At 36.2% G+C, this 16,190-nt stretch overlaps 1 protein-coding gene across 1 annotated transcript in view; it reads left to right on the forward strand.

The window, feature by feature from the left end:
• Nucleotides 1-16,190, forward strand: part of LOC150088053 (WD repeat-containing protein 17-like) — a 350,289-nt gene that overhangs the window by 234,300 nt on the left and 99,799 nt on the right. The window contains exons 16-17 of the mRNA XM_090369994.1: nucleotides 4,396-4,460; nucleotides 13,083-13,307. Coding sequence (XP_090226120.1) covers nucleotides 4,396-4,460; nucleotides 13,083-13,307 — 290 coding nt within the window. The remainder of the gene's footprint in view (nucleotides 1-4,395; nucleotides 4,461-13,082; nucleotides 13,308-16,190) is intronic.

The following is a 16,190-nucleotide window of genomic DNA, read 5'->3' on the forward strand; positions in this document are numbered from 1 at the left end:
TGGACTCAGGGGAGGTACCCATTGACTGGAGATGTGCAAATGTGACCCCAATTCACAAAGGGGGATCAAAGGCTGACACAAGTAATTATAGACCTGTGAGTTTAACTTCTGTTCCCGGAAAATTAATGGAGGCACTGGTGAAAGAAGCACTGCAGGATCATCTAGACAAGACTTCAGTTATAGCTAGGACACAGCATGGTTTTGTTAAGGGGAAGTCTTGCCTGACCAATTTGATTGGATACTATGATGCAGTCACAAAAGAACTGGATGCAGGGAATAACTTTGATATTATATACTTGGATCTTAGAAAGGCTTTTGATACTGTTGCACATGGAAGACTGCTGCACAAATTGGAGCAGTGTGGCATTGGAGGCAAGTTGCTGCTATGGATAAAGGGGTGGTTGAGGGGGAGAAGACAGAGAGTGGTAATCAATGGACACTGCTCATCGTGGACTAATGTTATTAGTGGAGTCCCTCAGGGTTCAGTATTGGGGCCTTTATTGTTTTCTGTATTTATAAATGATATTGATGATGGTATGTCAGGCTTAATGTCCAAGTTTGCAGACGATACGAAGGTTGGCAGGGTTGTCAAGGACACTACTGACACTATGCTGCTGCAACAGGATTTGGAAAGGTTGAGCAGATGGGCTTCGAGGTGGCAAATGAAGTTTAACATTGACAAATGTAAAGTACTACATATGGGAAACAGCAACCCCAGAGCAACGTATCAACTCTGTGGTACTACACTGACAGTGGTAGAGAATGAAAGGGACCTGGGGGTGGTGGTGCAGGCAGATATGAAGTTCTCTGAGCAGTGCAGACGAGCTGCAAGAGTAGCTCATGGTGTATTGTCAATGATATATAGGAATTTTTCTAGCAGGGATAAGGAGGTGATTATTCCCTTGTATAAGGCAATGGTCAGGCCACACCTAGAGTACTGTATACAGGCCTGGAGGCCTCATTTCAGGAAGGATGTAGAGCTGCTGGAACGAGTACAGAGAAGGGCAACTAGATTGGTGAATGGGACAAAGGGGTTCTCTTACGAAGAAAGGCTTAAGTTTTGCAAATTACAGTGTCTGGAAACTAGGCACCAGCGGGGTGATCTGATAGAGGTGTACAAAGCCTTGAATGGTTTGAGCATGCTCAATGCTGATGGGATTCTTCCTCTAGCTCAGAAAAATCACCTGAGAGGGCATAAATTCAAATTGAGGAAAGACAGATGTAGGATAGATGTGCGGAAGTTTGCCTTTAGCCAGCGGGTGGTTGGTGGGTGGAACAGACTTCCATCCCTTGTCGTGGAAGTTGATAGCCTAAATAAGTTTAAGGCTCAGCTGGACAGGTATTTCGAACGAACAGAGGGGTGAAGTGGAAGTGGTTATTTTTATTTATTTATGTTACTTTTTTTTTTTTTTTTTTTTTTTGGCTGATGCTGCATAAGCTTGCTTTCTTGCATCAAATGCCTCTACTAATGCTAATGCTAATGCTTATGATAGTACACAGATGGAGGTTATGCACCTGTAATGTTTAAAATAAACATTACAATGCACTTGTAATGTTTAAATTGAATACAAAGAGCTGGAGATTACCATAATAATGCAAACTTCAAAAATTTCAGCAGATGATTTAAAGCAACATCCTTAGCTGAATTTACCATCCATTTCTCTCAGCTTAATGGACAGCGTGAGCTATCATAGTGTTCAAGTCAATAAAAAATATCTACATCTCTGAAAAAAGATATCATAGAATAGTTATCAAAAAATAATGTGTTACATGAACTGGACCTCGGAAACCAGAGCTTTTGGATATTGTGGAGTTGCAGCCATATAAACCTAAATAATTTTCTTACTCAAATCCTATTGAATTAGTGTAGGATTATATTAAAGGACAGTTAGCTAAAAATAATGGCAGTAATTGTCTCAATAATATGAAAAAAATGCTGCATTCGTGTGATAAAATCTGAGGATTCAGACAGGAACACTTCATCAGTGTTCCATTATGATGATGATTTTGATGAAGCCATTGATAATGTTATTATCACTCTAAATCACAATTCAACTTATTCCAGTGTGTGTGTGTGTGTGTGTGTGTGTGTGTGTGTGTGTGTGTGTGTGTGTGTGTGTGTGTGTGTGTGTGTGTCACTGCTTCTTTTAGTACTGCTACAGAACACCCCTAAAATTTTACCATTGAACCATCACATATTGGCCAAACTGTTCCTCTGTCTGTCTGTTTTGTTCCCCAAATTCTACAGCTTCCTTGAAAGGCCATAGATTTACAACCACTGAGGAAATTATTGAGAACATAATACAGGAACTATTAGCAATGCTTCCAGAAGTTGCATAAGCATTGGAATCAGTGTTGATAGTATCAAGACCACTTCAAAGAAGAACCATTCATCCAGATAGATGGCAATCTACATCATTTCTCAAATATTGGTTCAGTCTCTGAATTTTTAATTGCACCTCATAAATAAATTTGATTAATTTGAAATATTGGTTTAAGTTATCAAATGCTGACATTATATGAATATCAGAATCATGCTATTACTCTGATATTGGAGGTGCAGAATTTGAATGTGCTGAGTACAATGTGTACACAAAAGACAGACACGATGGGTGGAGTATCCTTTTGGATAAGAAATACAGATTCTAAAAGTACAACCAGTATATATATATTATTATTTATATCCATCCATCGAAGTAGGGCCAATGCCCCAGTACAGCCAAGCTAGAGAGGTTTAAATTAATAAAAAGGTAATAATAACATATGAAATAGATAAATGAGACTTTAAGAAAGTAATAAAATAAAATAAATTAGAAATGGGTTGCCAGTGTAATATTGAGTTATGTCTGGTGTGACAAGCACTGGGAAAACTGAAATGAAAGCTTTGCAGTACTTTTAAAAATTTTGCCACTCACATAAATTTATTACATTTGATGTACTTTTTTAAGTGAAATAAGTTTTGAACATCCTAAAAACAATTGTTTATCTTAATTGTTATCAGTAGTAGAAATCAGTAGTAAATTGATGACAGTAATGAAGGTATGCTGCTGCTGCTGCAACAAGATCTAGAAAAAGTAGGCAGATAGACTGAGAAATGGCAAATGAAATTTATCATTGACAAATTCAATGTACTGCATTTGGGTAGCAGTAATCCCAGAGTAATATATCAACTGTATGGTCCTACACTCAGGGTGGTGAAAATTGAAAAGGACCTGGGGTAATTGTGCAGTCTGATATGAAGTTTTCTGAGCAGTGCAGACAGGCTGACAGGACACCTCATGGGGTTTTGTCAGTGATATACAATAATTTTCTAGCAGGGTTAAGATGATTATTCCATTGTATAAGGCATTGGTCAGGCCACATCGCGAGTGCGGCATACAGGTCTGGAGGCTTCATTTTATGACAGGTACAGAGAAGGTGAGGTACAGTGAGCTTGGTGAGGGGGAACAAAGGGATGCTCTCACCAAGAAAGGCTTCAGTTCTACAAATTGCAGCATCTAGTGACTATGCACCTGTGAGGTGATCTGATTGAGTTGTTTAATGCTTTGAACAGATTGTGCAAGCTCAGTGCTGATGGGATTCTTCCTCTTCCTGCTTCCATGAGGGGGCATAAATTCAAATTAATGAAGGATGGTTGCAGAATAGATGTGCAGAAGTTTGCCTTCAGCCAATGGGTGATCAATTGTAGTAGTTTGAATAAATTTAAGGAAGTACTTGGCAAACTATTGGAGGGGATGGATAAATGAAATGGTTTTTGTTTTTTTTTTATTTTGTTTTACTGTTTCTGTATATAAGCTTGCTTTATTGCATCATTTGCCATATTAATACTAATGACATTAGTCCAAGTAGTGCAGGAGCTGAATTGTACTGTTTAAACTTAAAATAAATTGTATTTAAATTAATATCTCCTTTATTTTGATATACAGCTCCTTACAGCTTGTGGCAGTGTGCCTTTACTGCTTGATTAGATATTTACTTCTTTATTTGGTGCATCTGTGTTTAGCTGAGTTTTTTTTCCCATTTTCAGACTAGATATTGATACAAGAATTAATGATGTACATCTGTAACATCCGTTTATACTCCTACCCATTGTGTTCACTTTCACAGTGAATTTTTTCTATAAATTTTATTGTTCATATGATATAAATCATTTAATATATTTTTCATGTAATGGTTCATGTACTTATTATTATATACTATTAATGTACTAATATACTTGATTTAAATGTGAGGTTATTACACAAATGATTTCATGAAGCTTTTCTCTGAATTATGTTGGTGTGCTGTTTTTCTTGTGGACTAATTATGAGAAAAATCATTATAAAATGTAATACCTTTTTTTTTTAATTCAATAAATTTAGTTATTTATTTTTATTATTTTTTAAATTTTTGTAGTGGCAGGAAGCACTAGGAGTAGCCCCTGGTGTATCAATGGAATATTGGAGAAGTTTAGCCATTAGGTTAGTATAGAGATTTTTAGAAAAGTATGCTAGAAATGTCACTGAACGACATTAAATTAATTTTTTTTTTTTTAATAATTGTGATAAAACTAAAACTAATTTCTCCTTTTTTTTTACCTTTTCTTTTACCTTCTTTTTACCTTTTACCTTTTTTTTTTTTTTTTTAGTTCATTCTGAACATTTAAAAATAAAATTATTAATTGTAACATTTGAAACTCATTACTTGATATTTCTGATAGATAGTAATTCTTATAATTAATAGCCAGTGTAAATTTTTATAATTGGCACTTCTATTACAATTAAATTTACATGTAGATATATTTAATATTGCATCTTTTGATGCAGTGGTTAAAGGACATATTTCCTGAAATAATGAGTTACTAAAACTGGAAATTTAAAACAAAGCACTCTTAACAGAATACAGCAATACCCCGCATAACACTGATAATTGGTACCGAAACTGTTCCATGTTATGTGAAACCATGCTGATTGAGGTATAATTGTAATGGGTTTTAATTGAATTTGTACCAGAGAAACAGTCTATAAACAAATTATGATAAATATATAAACAGTTTGTGCTTAATAGCCAATTAAAAGGATTTTAAATAAAAAATATTGCAAAAATTTTATTAATGAAAAGGTATCATGAGAGATGAGAAAAAAAGCTTTATTGTTTATTTAGTTATTTCAATAATAGTCCGGTGAAGTTTTCTCTTCTTTTTCTCAGTGTACAAGTCTTTGTAGCATCAAATTGCATCTTGTAAAATTTTCCATATCTTGATGCTATGTTCAACATCTGGATCTCCATTCATAATCACCTCACAGGCCTTGTCAACTTCCCAAAAAACTTTCTTTCTCCAATTCTTCTGTTGAAAATTCTTTTGATGCCACTTCAGTGTTATCCACTTCAGAATTGTTTTCCTCTTCTTCATATGCAGTTTGCTCATCAAGTTCAAGGAGAGTTGCATCATCATCTAAGCCATTTGCATGTGAGTCAGTGCAGTTACGCACATTGGCATTGTCCAAAGTTTCAAATCATAAGTCTTTTCTGATCTTCACAGTGTCTTCTGCAGTTGTCTGAATTTGCGATTCAAAACCAGTGAATCATTTGCCAAAATGGGCAAAAAATGCTACGAAAGAGAATGCATGTTGTGGGCAGTGATTTCTACTCAAGATGCAAATATGTCTTTGATCATATTTAAAGGGGTAAAAAATAAATTGTGAAATGAAAAGTTTGAAAAGCTATCATGTCGTCTCGTCAGTATGGAATTAAGAATACTGAACACTGTTGCACATTGTTGCTGACTGCCCAAGGGGAGTGGCACATGTGCATGTGAGACAATAGTTGGCACTGCAGCATATATGTACGCTTACCTAGACTATGACAATGCAGCATATATGTAGAGTATGTGTCTAGGCTATTGAATGAGTTTTAATATGTACAGTAAATTTTTGACTTGAACTGAATTGAAAACCGTGTTATAGTGAAACTTCTGCTGTTTGAAGCCATGCTAGCGAGGTATTGCTGTATATTAATTTGGAATATGGAAAATATAATTGAAAAAGGAGATTGACTGTTGTGCATTTCACAAGCTATTAACATAAGCTAAAAAAATCTGTAATAATCCTTGTTAAAAGAAGACTTAATATTACCAGAACTCCTACTGTGAGGTCCAAAGGAATTTCTGTCCCATATCTAATAGATATTAGCATTAGTAGAAGCATACAACGCAAGAAAGCAAGCTTATGCAGCATCAGCCAAAAAAAAAAAAAAAAAAAAAAAAAACCTCCCATTTCACCCCTCCATTCATTCCAAATGCCTGTCCAGCTCAGCCGTAAAGCCTTAAATTTATTTAGGCTATCAACATCCATAGCAAAAGATGGAAGTCTGTTCCACCAATCAACTACCTGCTGGCTAAAGGCAAACTTCTGCACATCCATTCTAAAACTGTCTTTCCTCAGTTTGCATCTATGCCCCCCTCAGGTTCTTAATCCAAGCAAGAGGAAGGATCGCATCAGCATTCAGCTTGCTCAACCCATTCAAGGTCTTATACACCTCAATCAGATCACCTCGCAGGTGTCTACTCTCCAGGTTCTGTAATTTGCAGAACTTAAACCTTTCTTGGTAAGAGCACCCCTTTATTCCCCTCACCAATCTTGTTGCCCTTCTTTGTACTCGTTCTAGCAACTCAACATCCTTCCTAAGAGGCCTCCAGACCTGTACACAGTATGGCCTGACCATTGCCTTGTACAACGGGATAATCACCTTGTCCCTGCTAGCAAAATTCCTATATATCATTGACAAGACTCCATGATCTGCCCTGGCAGCCTGTCTGCACTGCTCAGCAAACTTCATATTTGACTGCACAATTACCTCCAGGTCTTTTTCACTTTCCACTTCCGTGAGTGTAGTACCACACAGTTGGTACATTTTTCTTCAGTTACTGCTACCCATATGCAGTATTTGCATTTGTCAATGTTAAACTTCAGTTGCCACTTCTCAGCCCACTTGCCCAACTTATCTAGATCCAGTTGGAATAGCATATGGTCTTTACTGTCGTTAACAACTCTGCCAACCTTTGTATCATCTGCAAACTTTGACATTAATCCTGATATACCTTCATCAATATCATTGATGAATACACAAAACAACAATGGGTCCAGCACCCAACCCTGGGGAACTCCCCTAATAACATTTTTCCACAAAGAGCAGTGTCCATTGATTACCACTCTCTGTCATCTCCCACTCAACCATCCCTTTATCCATTGTAGCAACTTATCCTTAATGCCATACCTCTCCAATTTGTACAGCAGTCTTCCATTTGCAACAGTATCAAAAGCTTTCCTGAAATCCAAGTATATGATATCAAAATTATTTTTGGCATTCAGTTCCTTTGTGACCACATCATAGTATCCAATCAAATTGGTCAGACAAGACCTCCCTTTAACAAACCCATGCTGTGTCTTAACTATTACTGCAGTCTTGTCTAGATGATCCTGCAGTGCTTCTTTAACCAGTGATTCCATTGTTTTCCCTGGAACACAAGTTAAACTAACAGGTCTATAGTTACTTGTGTCACCTTTTGAACCCCCTTTGTGAATTGGTGATTCATATGCACACCTGAGTCCAAGGAAGCTCTCATAATTATGGCTAAGGTTTTGCTTACTTCCTTTGCTGCCTCCTTTAATATAACTGGATAGATCCCATCCACTCCAGGTGCCTTCCTTATGTTTAACTTCAACAATTTCTCCTCCACTTTGCTCTCAGTTATTACAAAATCACTTAGCTCCCTGTTAGAGTTTGATAAACTTCTGGCATTCCTCTCATTGAATAAATCCTCATGTGCGAATACAGATGCAAAATACTCATTCAATTTATCAGCTACCTGAGCATGATCATCAATAGTCAACCAATCTGTGTTAAATGGTCCAATCTGATTCATCCCTTTCCTTCTAGAGTTTACATAAGTAAAGAACTCTTTGTTGTTTTTCTTTGCATCCTTTGCCAAGGATTTCTCATAATCTGCCTTCACCTGCCTAATCTCCTTTGTGACTTGATTACAGACAAGCCTATATCTGCCATAGGCTTCTGTGTCACCTGATAATTTATATGCATCCCATACATTCATTTTCCTTCTCTGCCACAAGCCTCATTAATTCATCTGACATCCATTTAGGCCTGAACCTTGAACAGTATTTCTTAGTTGGAATGAAAAGCCTAGTAGCCTCCAAGGTTAAGTCCCTGAAGGCTTCCCATTTAAAATTCAATGTTGGTAACATCATCAGTTGATCCCATTGTACAGAATTTAAAAACTGTGTGAGACCCCTATAGTCACCTTTACGAAAGAAAAAGCCCTTCCCTTTAGCCTTGATGGTAGTTACATCTTTAAGTAATTTCCATATAAGTACATAGTAATGACTGTAATATAGTGGTTCCATTATATGCAAATTCTTAATTTTTAAAATAAATAAATGCACAAGGCATAATACTTTAAGAGTTTGGTATCTATATATGATATCAGTGTTTAGATACACCATAGATAACTCTTAAGAAACTACAAAGTAGTTGTTGGCGGCATCATTTGCTCTTTCTCATATTGTGCTCTGCCTTCACGACGAGTTGCCATGATATTGCACTATCTCAAATAAGTAACGCTTCACTGATAGAGAAGACTATTGTTACTTATTCTGGTACTCAACTGAGAATAAGTAACAATAGTCTTCTCTATCAGTGAAGCGTTACTTATTCGAGGTAGTGCAATATCATGGCAACTCGTCGTGAAGGCAGAGCACAATATGAGAAAGAGCAAATGATGCCGCCAACAACTACTTTGTTGTTTCTTAAGTTATCTATGGTGTATCTAAACACCGATATCATATGCAAATTCTTAATGCATGAGTAATCACTGTTGATAACCAGATCAAGAGTATTATTCCCTCTGGTTGCCTCTCGAACATGCTGCTGTAGAAAACAGTCATCCAATAAATCCAAAAAAGTCTTACTAGTGTGCGAGTGACCAAACCACAAGTTCCAGCCAATATCTGGAAAGTTAAAATCTCCCATTATAAGACATTCTGATTTACTGGCCCACTCTATTTCTCTGCACAATTGCCCATTATACTCATCAGATTCATTAGGCCTATAACACACCTATCCCTGGTATTGCAGACATGATGACTCATTTGGGAAGATAATCACACAATATGAGAGATTCCAAAAGGTTTATATGACAATATTTAAAATTAACTAAATGCACAAGGCATAATACTTTAAGAGTTAAGAGTTTAATATTCTTCACAACGATTCTTCTCTTTAATATTCTTCCTTCACAACGAGTTGCTACAATATTGTGAAGGAAGAGCACACAATATGAGAAACAGAGCAAATAATGCCTACCACAACAACTACCATCATAGTTTCTTAAGAGTTGTCTGTGGTGTATCTACACCGATATTATATCGGTTATTAAACTCTTAACTCTAAAATTAACTAAATGCTTTGTGCATTTAGTTAATTTTAAATATTTTCGTATAAACCTTTTGGCATCTCTCATATTGTATGATTATCTTCACAACTGGGTCATCATGTCTGCAATAATGGTACCTGCCCACTCACCGATGATAGGTCAACAGCGTTGAAACGGTGCCGTCTGAGTGATGGTACTCACTGAGAATAAGTAACAATAGTCTTCTCTATTAGTGAAGCATTACTTATTCAAGGTAGTGCAATATTTTCGTATTTTCGATGGCAACTCGCTGTAAAGGGCACAATACGAGAAACAGAGCAAATAATGCCTACCACAACAACTACCATCGTAGTTTCTTAAGAGTTGTCTATGGTGTATCTACACCGATATTATATAGATATTAAATCCCCGATATTACATATTTGAGTAATTATCTATTATTAAATAGATGAAAAATGTCATTCCTAAATTGTATAAAATATTTAAGAAAAATACAATGGTTTTGTTTGCAATGCTTAGAATTATGAGAGTTGGAGTCTCTGGGGCAGCCACCAGCCTCAGAGACTCCATGAATTTTATGATTGTGTTTATATCTGTGGTGGCATATGCCTCTGCTGTCTGGAAACATAGAGTTGAAAATGTAATGGTTAAGAGACATTTGATTGCTGCACAACATTTTGTTCTTTTGGCAATAACCAAAGTATGTAGGGCTGTAACAAGTGATCCACTGTGCATTATTTTTGGAGCATTAGCAATTACAGGATCATTAGCAGTTACATGATCCAATAGATCATGTCAAATATTTCAGTTTGCTATTAATTATGTGTTAACTTGTTGCTTTATTTGTATAAGTTGGTTTGGGAACTAGATATTGAAACAGCTAATTGTGTACAGAACACTAGTTCTTGGTAACAATCTTAATAACAAATGAAATATTGAAATTCCTCTCTCTCTCTCACACACACACACACACACACACACACACACACACACACACACACACACACACACACACACACACACACACACACGCACGCACGCACGCACACATACACACACACACATCAACCCCCCATTTGGTGCCTCATCACAGAACTGATCACTTTTTTTGGGAAAAATTGATATATCCTGTTGTTGAAACTTAAAATATTTTCAAGAATAGGTAGCTATATGACCCATTGTTAAAACTTAAAATGCCACAGTTTTGCATGTATATCTTATTATGCAGATTGATCACTTCACTTATGGACCTCTATTAAAAATGAATACAGTGAAACTTCTCCTAACGGACACCTCTCTTTAATGGACATCTCTCTACAACGCTCATTTTCAAATTCCCCAACTCTCCTCTATTGGTTTTAACGTGTTTTCAGCTTCTGTCTAGCGGACATTCTCTGTAATGTACGCGGACAGGCAATCTGCACTGTTTTGTTTAGATTAGCACTTAATTTGATCTCCCAATAACGGACAGCGGGGGAGCTCACAGCCCTTTTTCTAGGAACGTTTCTTCCACGTATTGCCTCAATCATGTGTTTATTTTCTATTTCCGATTCTCTGAATTTTATCAAGGTTTACGTCGCGGTTCTAAACCCTTTTTCAAGAATTTTAAGGCACGTATAAAACTTCTGATGAATTCGGTGTGTGCAAGGGGGGGGGAGGGATTTTGTCGGCCTTTCGTCTTTTGAGTTTCAGTTTTCAGTTTTGTTCAGTGTCGTGTGAAGTGCCCAATGTCTTCTCATTAACATTTAACTTTAAAAGATAAAGTCGAACTCATTAATGCATATGATCGGCAAAAAAATAGTTCGCAATCTCGCTGCAAAATTCAAAATCGGGAAGACGCAGGTAAGCGACATCCTAAAGAAAAAAAATGAACTGTTCAAACAATTTTGGCAACACGTAAATGATCAGGTTCAAAAATCATTCCCGAAAACTGTTGGACTTCAAATTTGTCGCGCACGTGCTAAAAAAATTCCCATTAATGGGCCTATTATTAGGGAAAAGGCTTTGGAGGTTGCGAAATCTATGGGAGTAAATGAGTTCAAAGCTTCTGTGGGATGGCTAGACAAGTTCAAAACTCGGCATAAAATTTCTTGGAAAACTGTAAGTGGTGAAGGTGGATCTGTTGATACTGCGGTTGTAACAGAGTGGACAGTCAAATTGGAAGATTTATGTTGTGATTTTGAAGCTAAGGATATTTACAACTGTGACGAAACAGGGTTGTTTTTTAAAGCTCTTCCTTCAAAAACAATGAGTTAAACGAAAAGTGCCAGGGCGGAAAAATTTCTAAGGAAAGCTTGACTGTACTATTGGGTACAAATATGCTGGGAGACTTTGAACAACCTCTTGTTATAGGAAAACCACAAAATCCTCGTTGTTTCAAGGGCATAAAGTTGAATCTTTTGAATGTTGACTGGAAGTCTAATAAAAAAGCGTGGATGGCACCAGATATCATGAGCGAATGGTTAAGTCACTTTAACCAAAACATGATTCGTCAAAACAGAAAAATTATTCTTTTCATGGATAATGCTGCATCTCACCCGCACATTGAATTTTCCAACATTCAAATCGTTTTTCTGCCACCAAACACATCTGCAGATTGTCAGCCCTTGGATCAAGGGATAATAAAAAATTTTAATCTTCACTACAGAAAACGTGTTTTAAGACATCTCATTGCAAACATGAACGATGTAATATGTGCGAGTGACCTTTCAAAGAAACTCAGCATCCTAGATGCAATTCAATGGATTTCCTCTTCAGTAAATGCAATTAGAAAACAAACTGTTGCGAACTGTTTTGTAAAGTCTGGCTTCTCAAACGCAAAAATTGAAGTTGTGAACAGCAATGTGGAGCACCAAGAAGAACAAGAACTTCAACATCTATTGATAATGTACGATACTTCCGCTACAAGTGACCTTGGCTACAAAGATATAGACTCGAACCTCACTACAGAAGATGGTGCTCTAGATATCAACGACATTATCATCAATATTTTTCAAGAAGTTCCTCATGAGGATGAAGAAATGGAAGGAGGTCATTCTGTCGAAGAACATATTAACGACGAACCACTGATGAAAATAGAAGAAGTGCTCATACAAATCAATCGTTTAAAAATGTTTTTCGCTGCTGAAGAAGATACTGAAGGACTTTCGATGGTTTCTTCATTCCAAATAAATGTTGAAAACAAAATTATCAGCCGGAAGAAGGTGCAGAAGAAAATAAGTGATTACTGTATGTATTTTTCTTAAGATAAAGTCATAATATGCATAGCACAATTGTATGTATATTATTTACAAAAATATTGTGCAAAATCTGTATATAATTTAATTTAATTTTACATTAAACGTTTAACGATTTTTCTTTATCTCTTGTGTATGTAATTGTATATTATTTACAAAAATATTGTTCAAAATCTGTATATATTTTAATTTAATTTTACATTAAACGTTTAACGATTTTTCTTTCTTTCTTTTTTTTTTTTTCTCCCTCAGACTTATTAGTGGACACTTCTCTCTAACGGACAGATTTTCGTTCCCCATGGCTGTCCATTAAAGGGAAGTTTCACTGTAGTTTATAAATATACATCTCTGTATTTAGAAATAGTGCTGAAAGTTTCAGAAAATATAAGTAAATATGTTAAAATTTTATTTTTATGAAGGTGGGCTGAAATTCTTATGGAAGACAATAATCCGCAGGCAGTATCTCTTCTAGTTGCCACAGACAGTATTGAGAAGTTACTATCCTTCTATAAGAAACAAAACAAACTAGAACAGGCATATTCTGTAGCTGTGGCGGCATCTGACGGACTATTAATATCTAATACTTTAAAAGAAGTAGACATAAGGAAATTTGTTCCAGGAGAAAGGAAAAACTATTTTATTAGGTAGGATTTTTGTTGAATGTTCCTACTATTAAAGGTGAAAGATAAAGTCTTTCAGAGAACACATAAGACTAATATTAAAGTTTCTTGTTTTAAAGAGATTTTTCAAGTAGAAAAAACATTGATGTTTGAATTAAGAATTAATTAAAAAGCTGTTAAAAATAATGTGATATTAAAAAGCTAAATATCACATTATTTTTAATAACTTTTCAATTAATTAATGAATTTGGACATTAGTCAGTGTCAGCTCAGCATTTGTAAACAAGAGCTGGTTATATATAAAAATGCATGCAGTTGCATAATTAGGCTATTAATTGGGATATTGCTTCTTTATTAATGGTTTATAAAGAAGTAACACTGCAACTAATATTACAAATTTGTTATTGGAAGAGCAGGGAATCCTTCATCAAAGTATACCATAAAATATCAATATAACAAATCTGAGTGGAAACAAAATATATTTGTTATAATGAAATTTCATTACAGTGACACACAGTAAAAAAAAAAACATGTAAGAACAGTAAGTTACATATTACAAAATAATTATAATGAAATTTGCTTATTAAATGCAATTTTGCATTTTTTAAATCAAAAATTTTAAAACTTTGTGTTACTTTATACTTCTGATTTTCAAGGAAACAAAACTTACTTCTTCACACAAAATGGTTGTTGTTGTTATTTGGTTTTTAGGAGCATTAGTAACTAAGGACATATTGCTCCGGGGATATGTGGTGGTCATTCCCTGACCTTTCCGCATCCTCCGTATTTGGTAGTCACGGGCCGAACCCCGGTCTAATCAAGAAGCGTGTGCTACGCACTGCTGCTCTTGCCCACCTGGCTATGGAGGCGCCAGCACAAAATGGTAAACAAATATATATCAGTACTGACACCTCATACATCAGCATGATTCAATTAATATAGCAGCCAGTTCTCTGGATTTAAAATAGCGAATCTGTCTTTTTTTTTAACGTGAATAATTCTATGCTGGAGATACTCTACGGTACTCAGGCTGTCACGAAAAGTGACAGCCTGACCGCTGTTATATCTCTGAAACTAATAGACAATAGTATAAACTATTTATACTTATTTTGCCAGGTATATAATGCTGTCGATGAATACGCAAAAAAAATTAGAAATTTTGATATTTAATATCATTTTTTTTCAAAAAACTAAAAAGTTCACATTTTGGTCATTTTGCTGTTGCACCTTGGTTGTTTTTTTTTTTTTTATATGTAACCCCCAAACATGAGAGGTATTAGAACATGTAGTAGTACCGTGCTTGGGTTTGAGGTTGAGAAGACGAAAGAAGATATTTGTTGATATTGGACTTGAACTTTTGTAGACTGTAATTTTCAGGAAATACATATGAAGGAAGGTTGTTCCAGAAAACGGCAGTTGAATGAATAAACGAAGAAGATGAAAAGTTGGTTCTGTGAGTTTGAAGTTGGACAGTAAATGGATGTTGGCTGGGCTGCACATGTTTGGACTGTTTTGAAGGAGAGAGCGGGAATTATAGAAGCCAATTCAGAAGAACAGTGCCCATGGAAATATCTGTAGAAGAAGCATGCAGCAGAAACAGTACGTCTATGAGACAGTGATTGGAGAGACTCTGTTAGAGATGAATCACTGATTAACCTAACTGCCCGCTTCTGAATGGAATCAAGAAGCCTGAGAGAGGTTTTGGGGGCGCCACCCTAAATGTGAGAACAATATTCCATGGTCGGGCAGATTTGCGATTTATACAGAGTGAGCAGCTGTTTGGAAGAAAAGTAATGCTGAGAGCAAAAGAGAAAACCAATTTTTTTAGATAAAGAGGAAGCAATACTTCTAATATGCTTGCGCCAAGAGAGATTAGAAGTCAGGGTAATCCCCAAAAAAGATATATCATTTTGCCTAGAAATCGGAGTGTCACCAAAGATAAGCATAGGAGCAGAAGAATCCTTTTTGCAAGATATAAGACAAGACTGATTTTAGAAGGATTTAAATCAACTAAGTTGTCATTGCCCAATGGGGAATTACCTGGAGATCGGCATTTAAGGTTTGTTATTTTTGTTATTTGGTTTTTAGGAGCATTAGCAACTAAGGCCATATTGCTCCAGGATATGTGGTGGTCATTCCCTAACCTTTCTGCATCCTACGTATTTGGTGGTGACGGGCTCAAACCCCTGTCTAATCAAGAAGTGTGTGCTATGCACTGCTGATCCTTCCCACCTGGCTTCAGAGGCGCCGGCATTTAAGGAATATAGCAGATTTTTGCGAAGTTGAAGATGACTGAGCAGGACAAGGTTTCTCAAAATGGAAAGTGGAATGCAATGTGCTATCATCGGCAAAACTATGGATAGGATTTCCAGTCAGTGGAAGAAGGTCATTAATATACAAGAGGAAAAGAGTGGGGGAAAGAACTGAATCTTGGGGGAAACTGGCATTAGTGGAGAAGTTAGAAGACAGAGAGCCATCTACCATCTCCCTCAGTGAGCGATCAGAGAGAAAACTGGATAACCAATTACAAAAAAACGTTGGCAAACCGTAAGGTGGAAGTTTTTTTAGACGAACTTTATGCCAAACACGATAAAAAGCCTTTGAGATATCAAGAGCAACTACTTGTGTTTCACCGAACCTTTCCATTGAATTAGTCCATATATGGGTAACATAAGCCAGAATATCACCAGTGAATCAACACCAGTGAAATCCACTGGCGATCGTTGATCAGACGGAAGGTTTCTAGGTAGTTTAAGAGTTGGTGGTTAATTGATTTCTCCATTACTTTAGAAAGAGTAGAAGTAATTGCAATGGGACGATAATTGGATGAGGGGGATTTGTCACCCTTTTTAGGAACTGGCTGGATATGAGCAAATTTCCAAGCAGAAGGAGAAACACCTTTGGAAT

This window comes from Mastigoproctus giganteus, chromosome 3 (genome assembly GCF_048544385.1).
Source record: "Mastigoproctus giganteus isolate SK-2022 chromosome 3, ASM4854438v1, whole genome shotgun sequence".
Lineage (NCBI taxonomy): Eukaryota > Metazoa > Arthropoda > Arachnida > Uropygi > Thelyphonidae > Mastigoproctus > Mastigoproctus giganteus.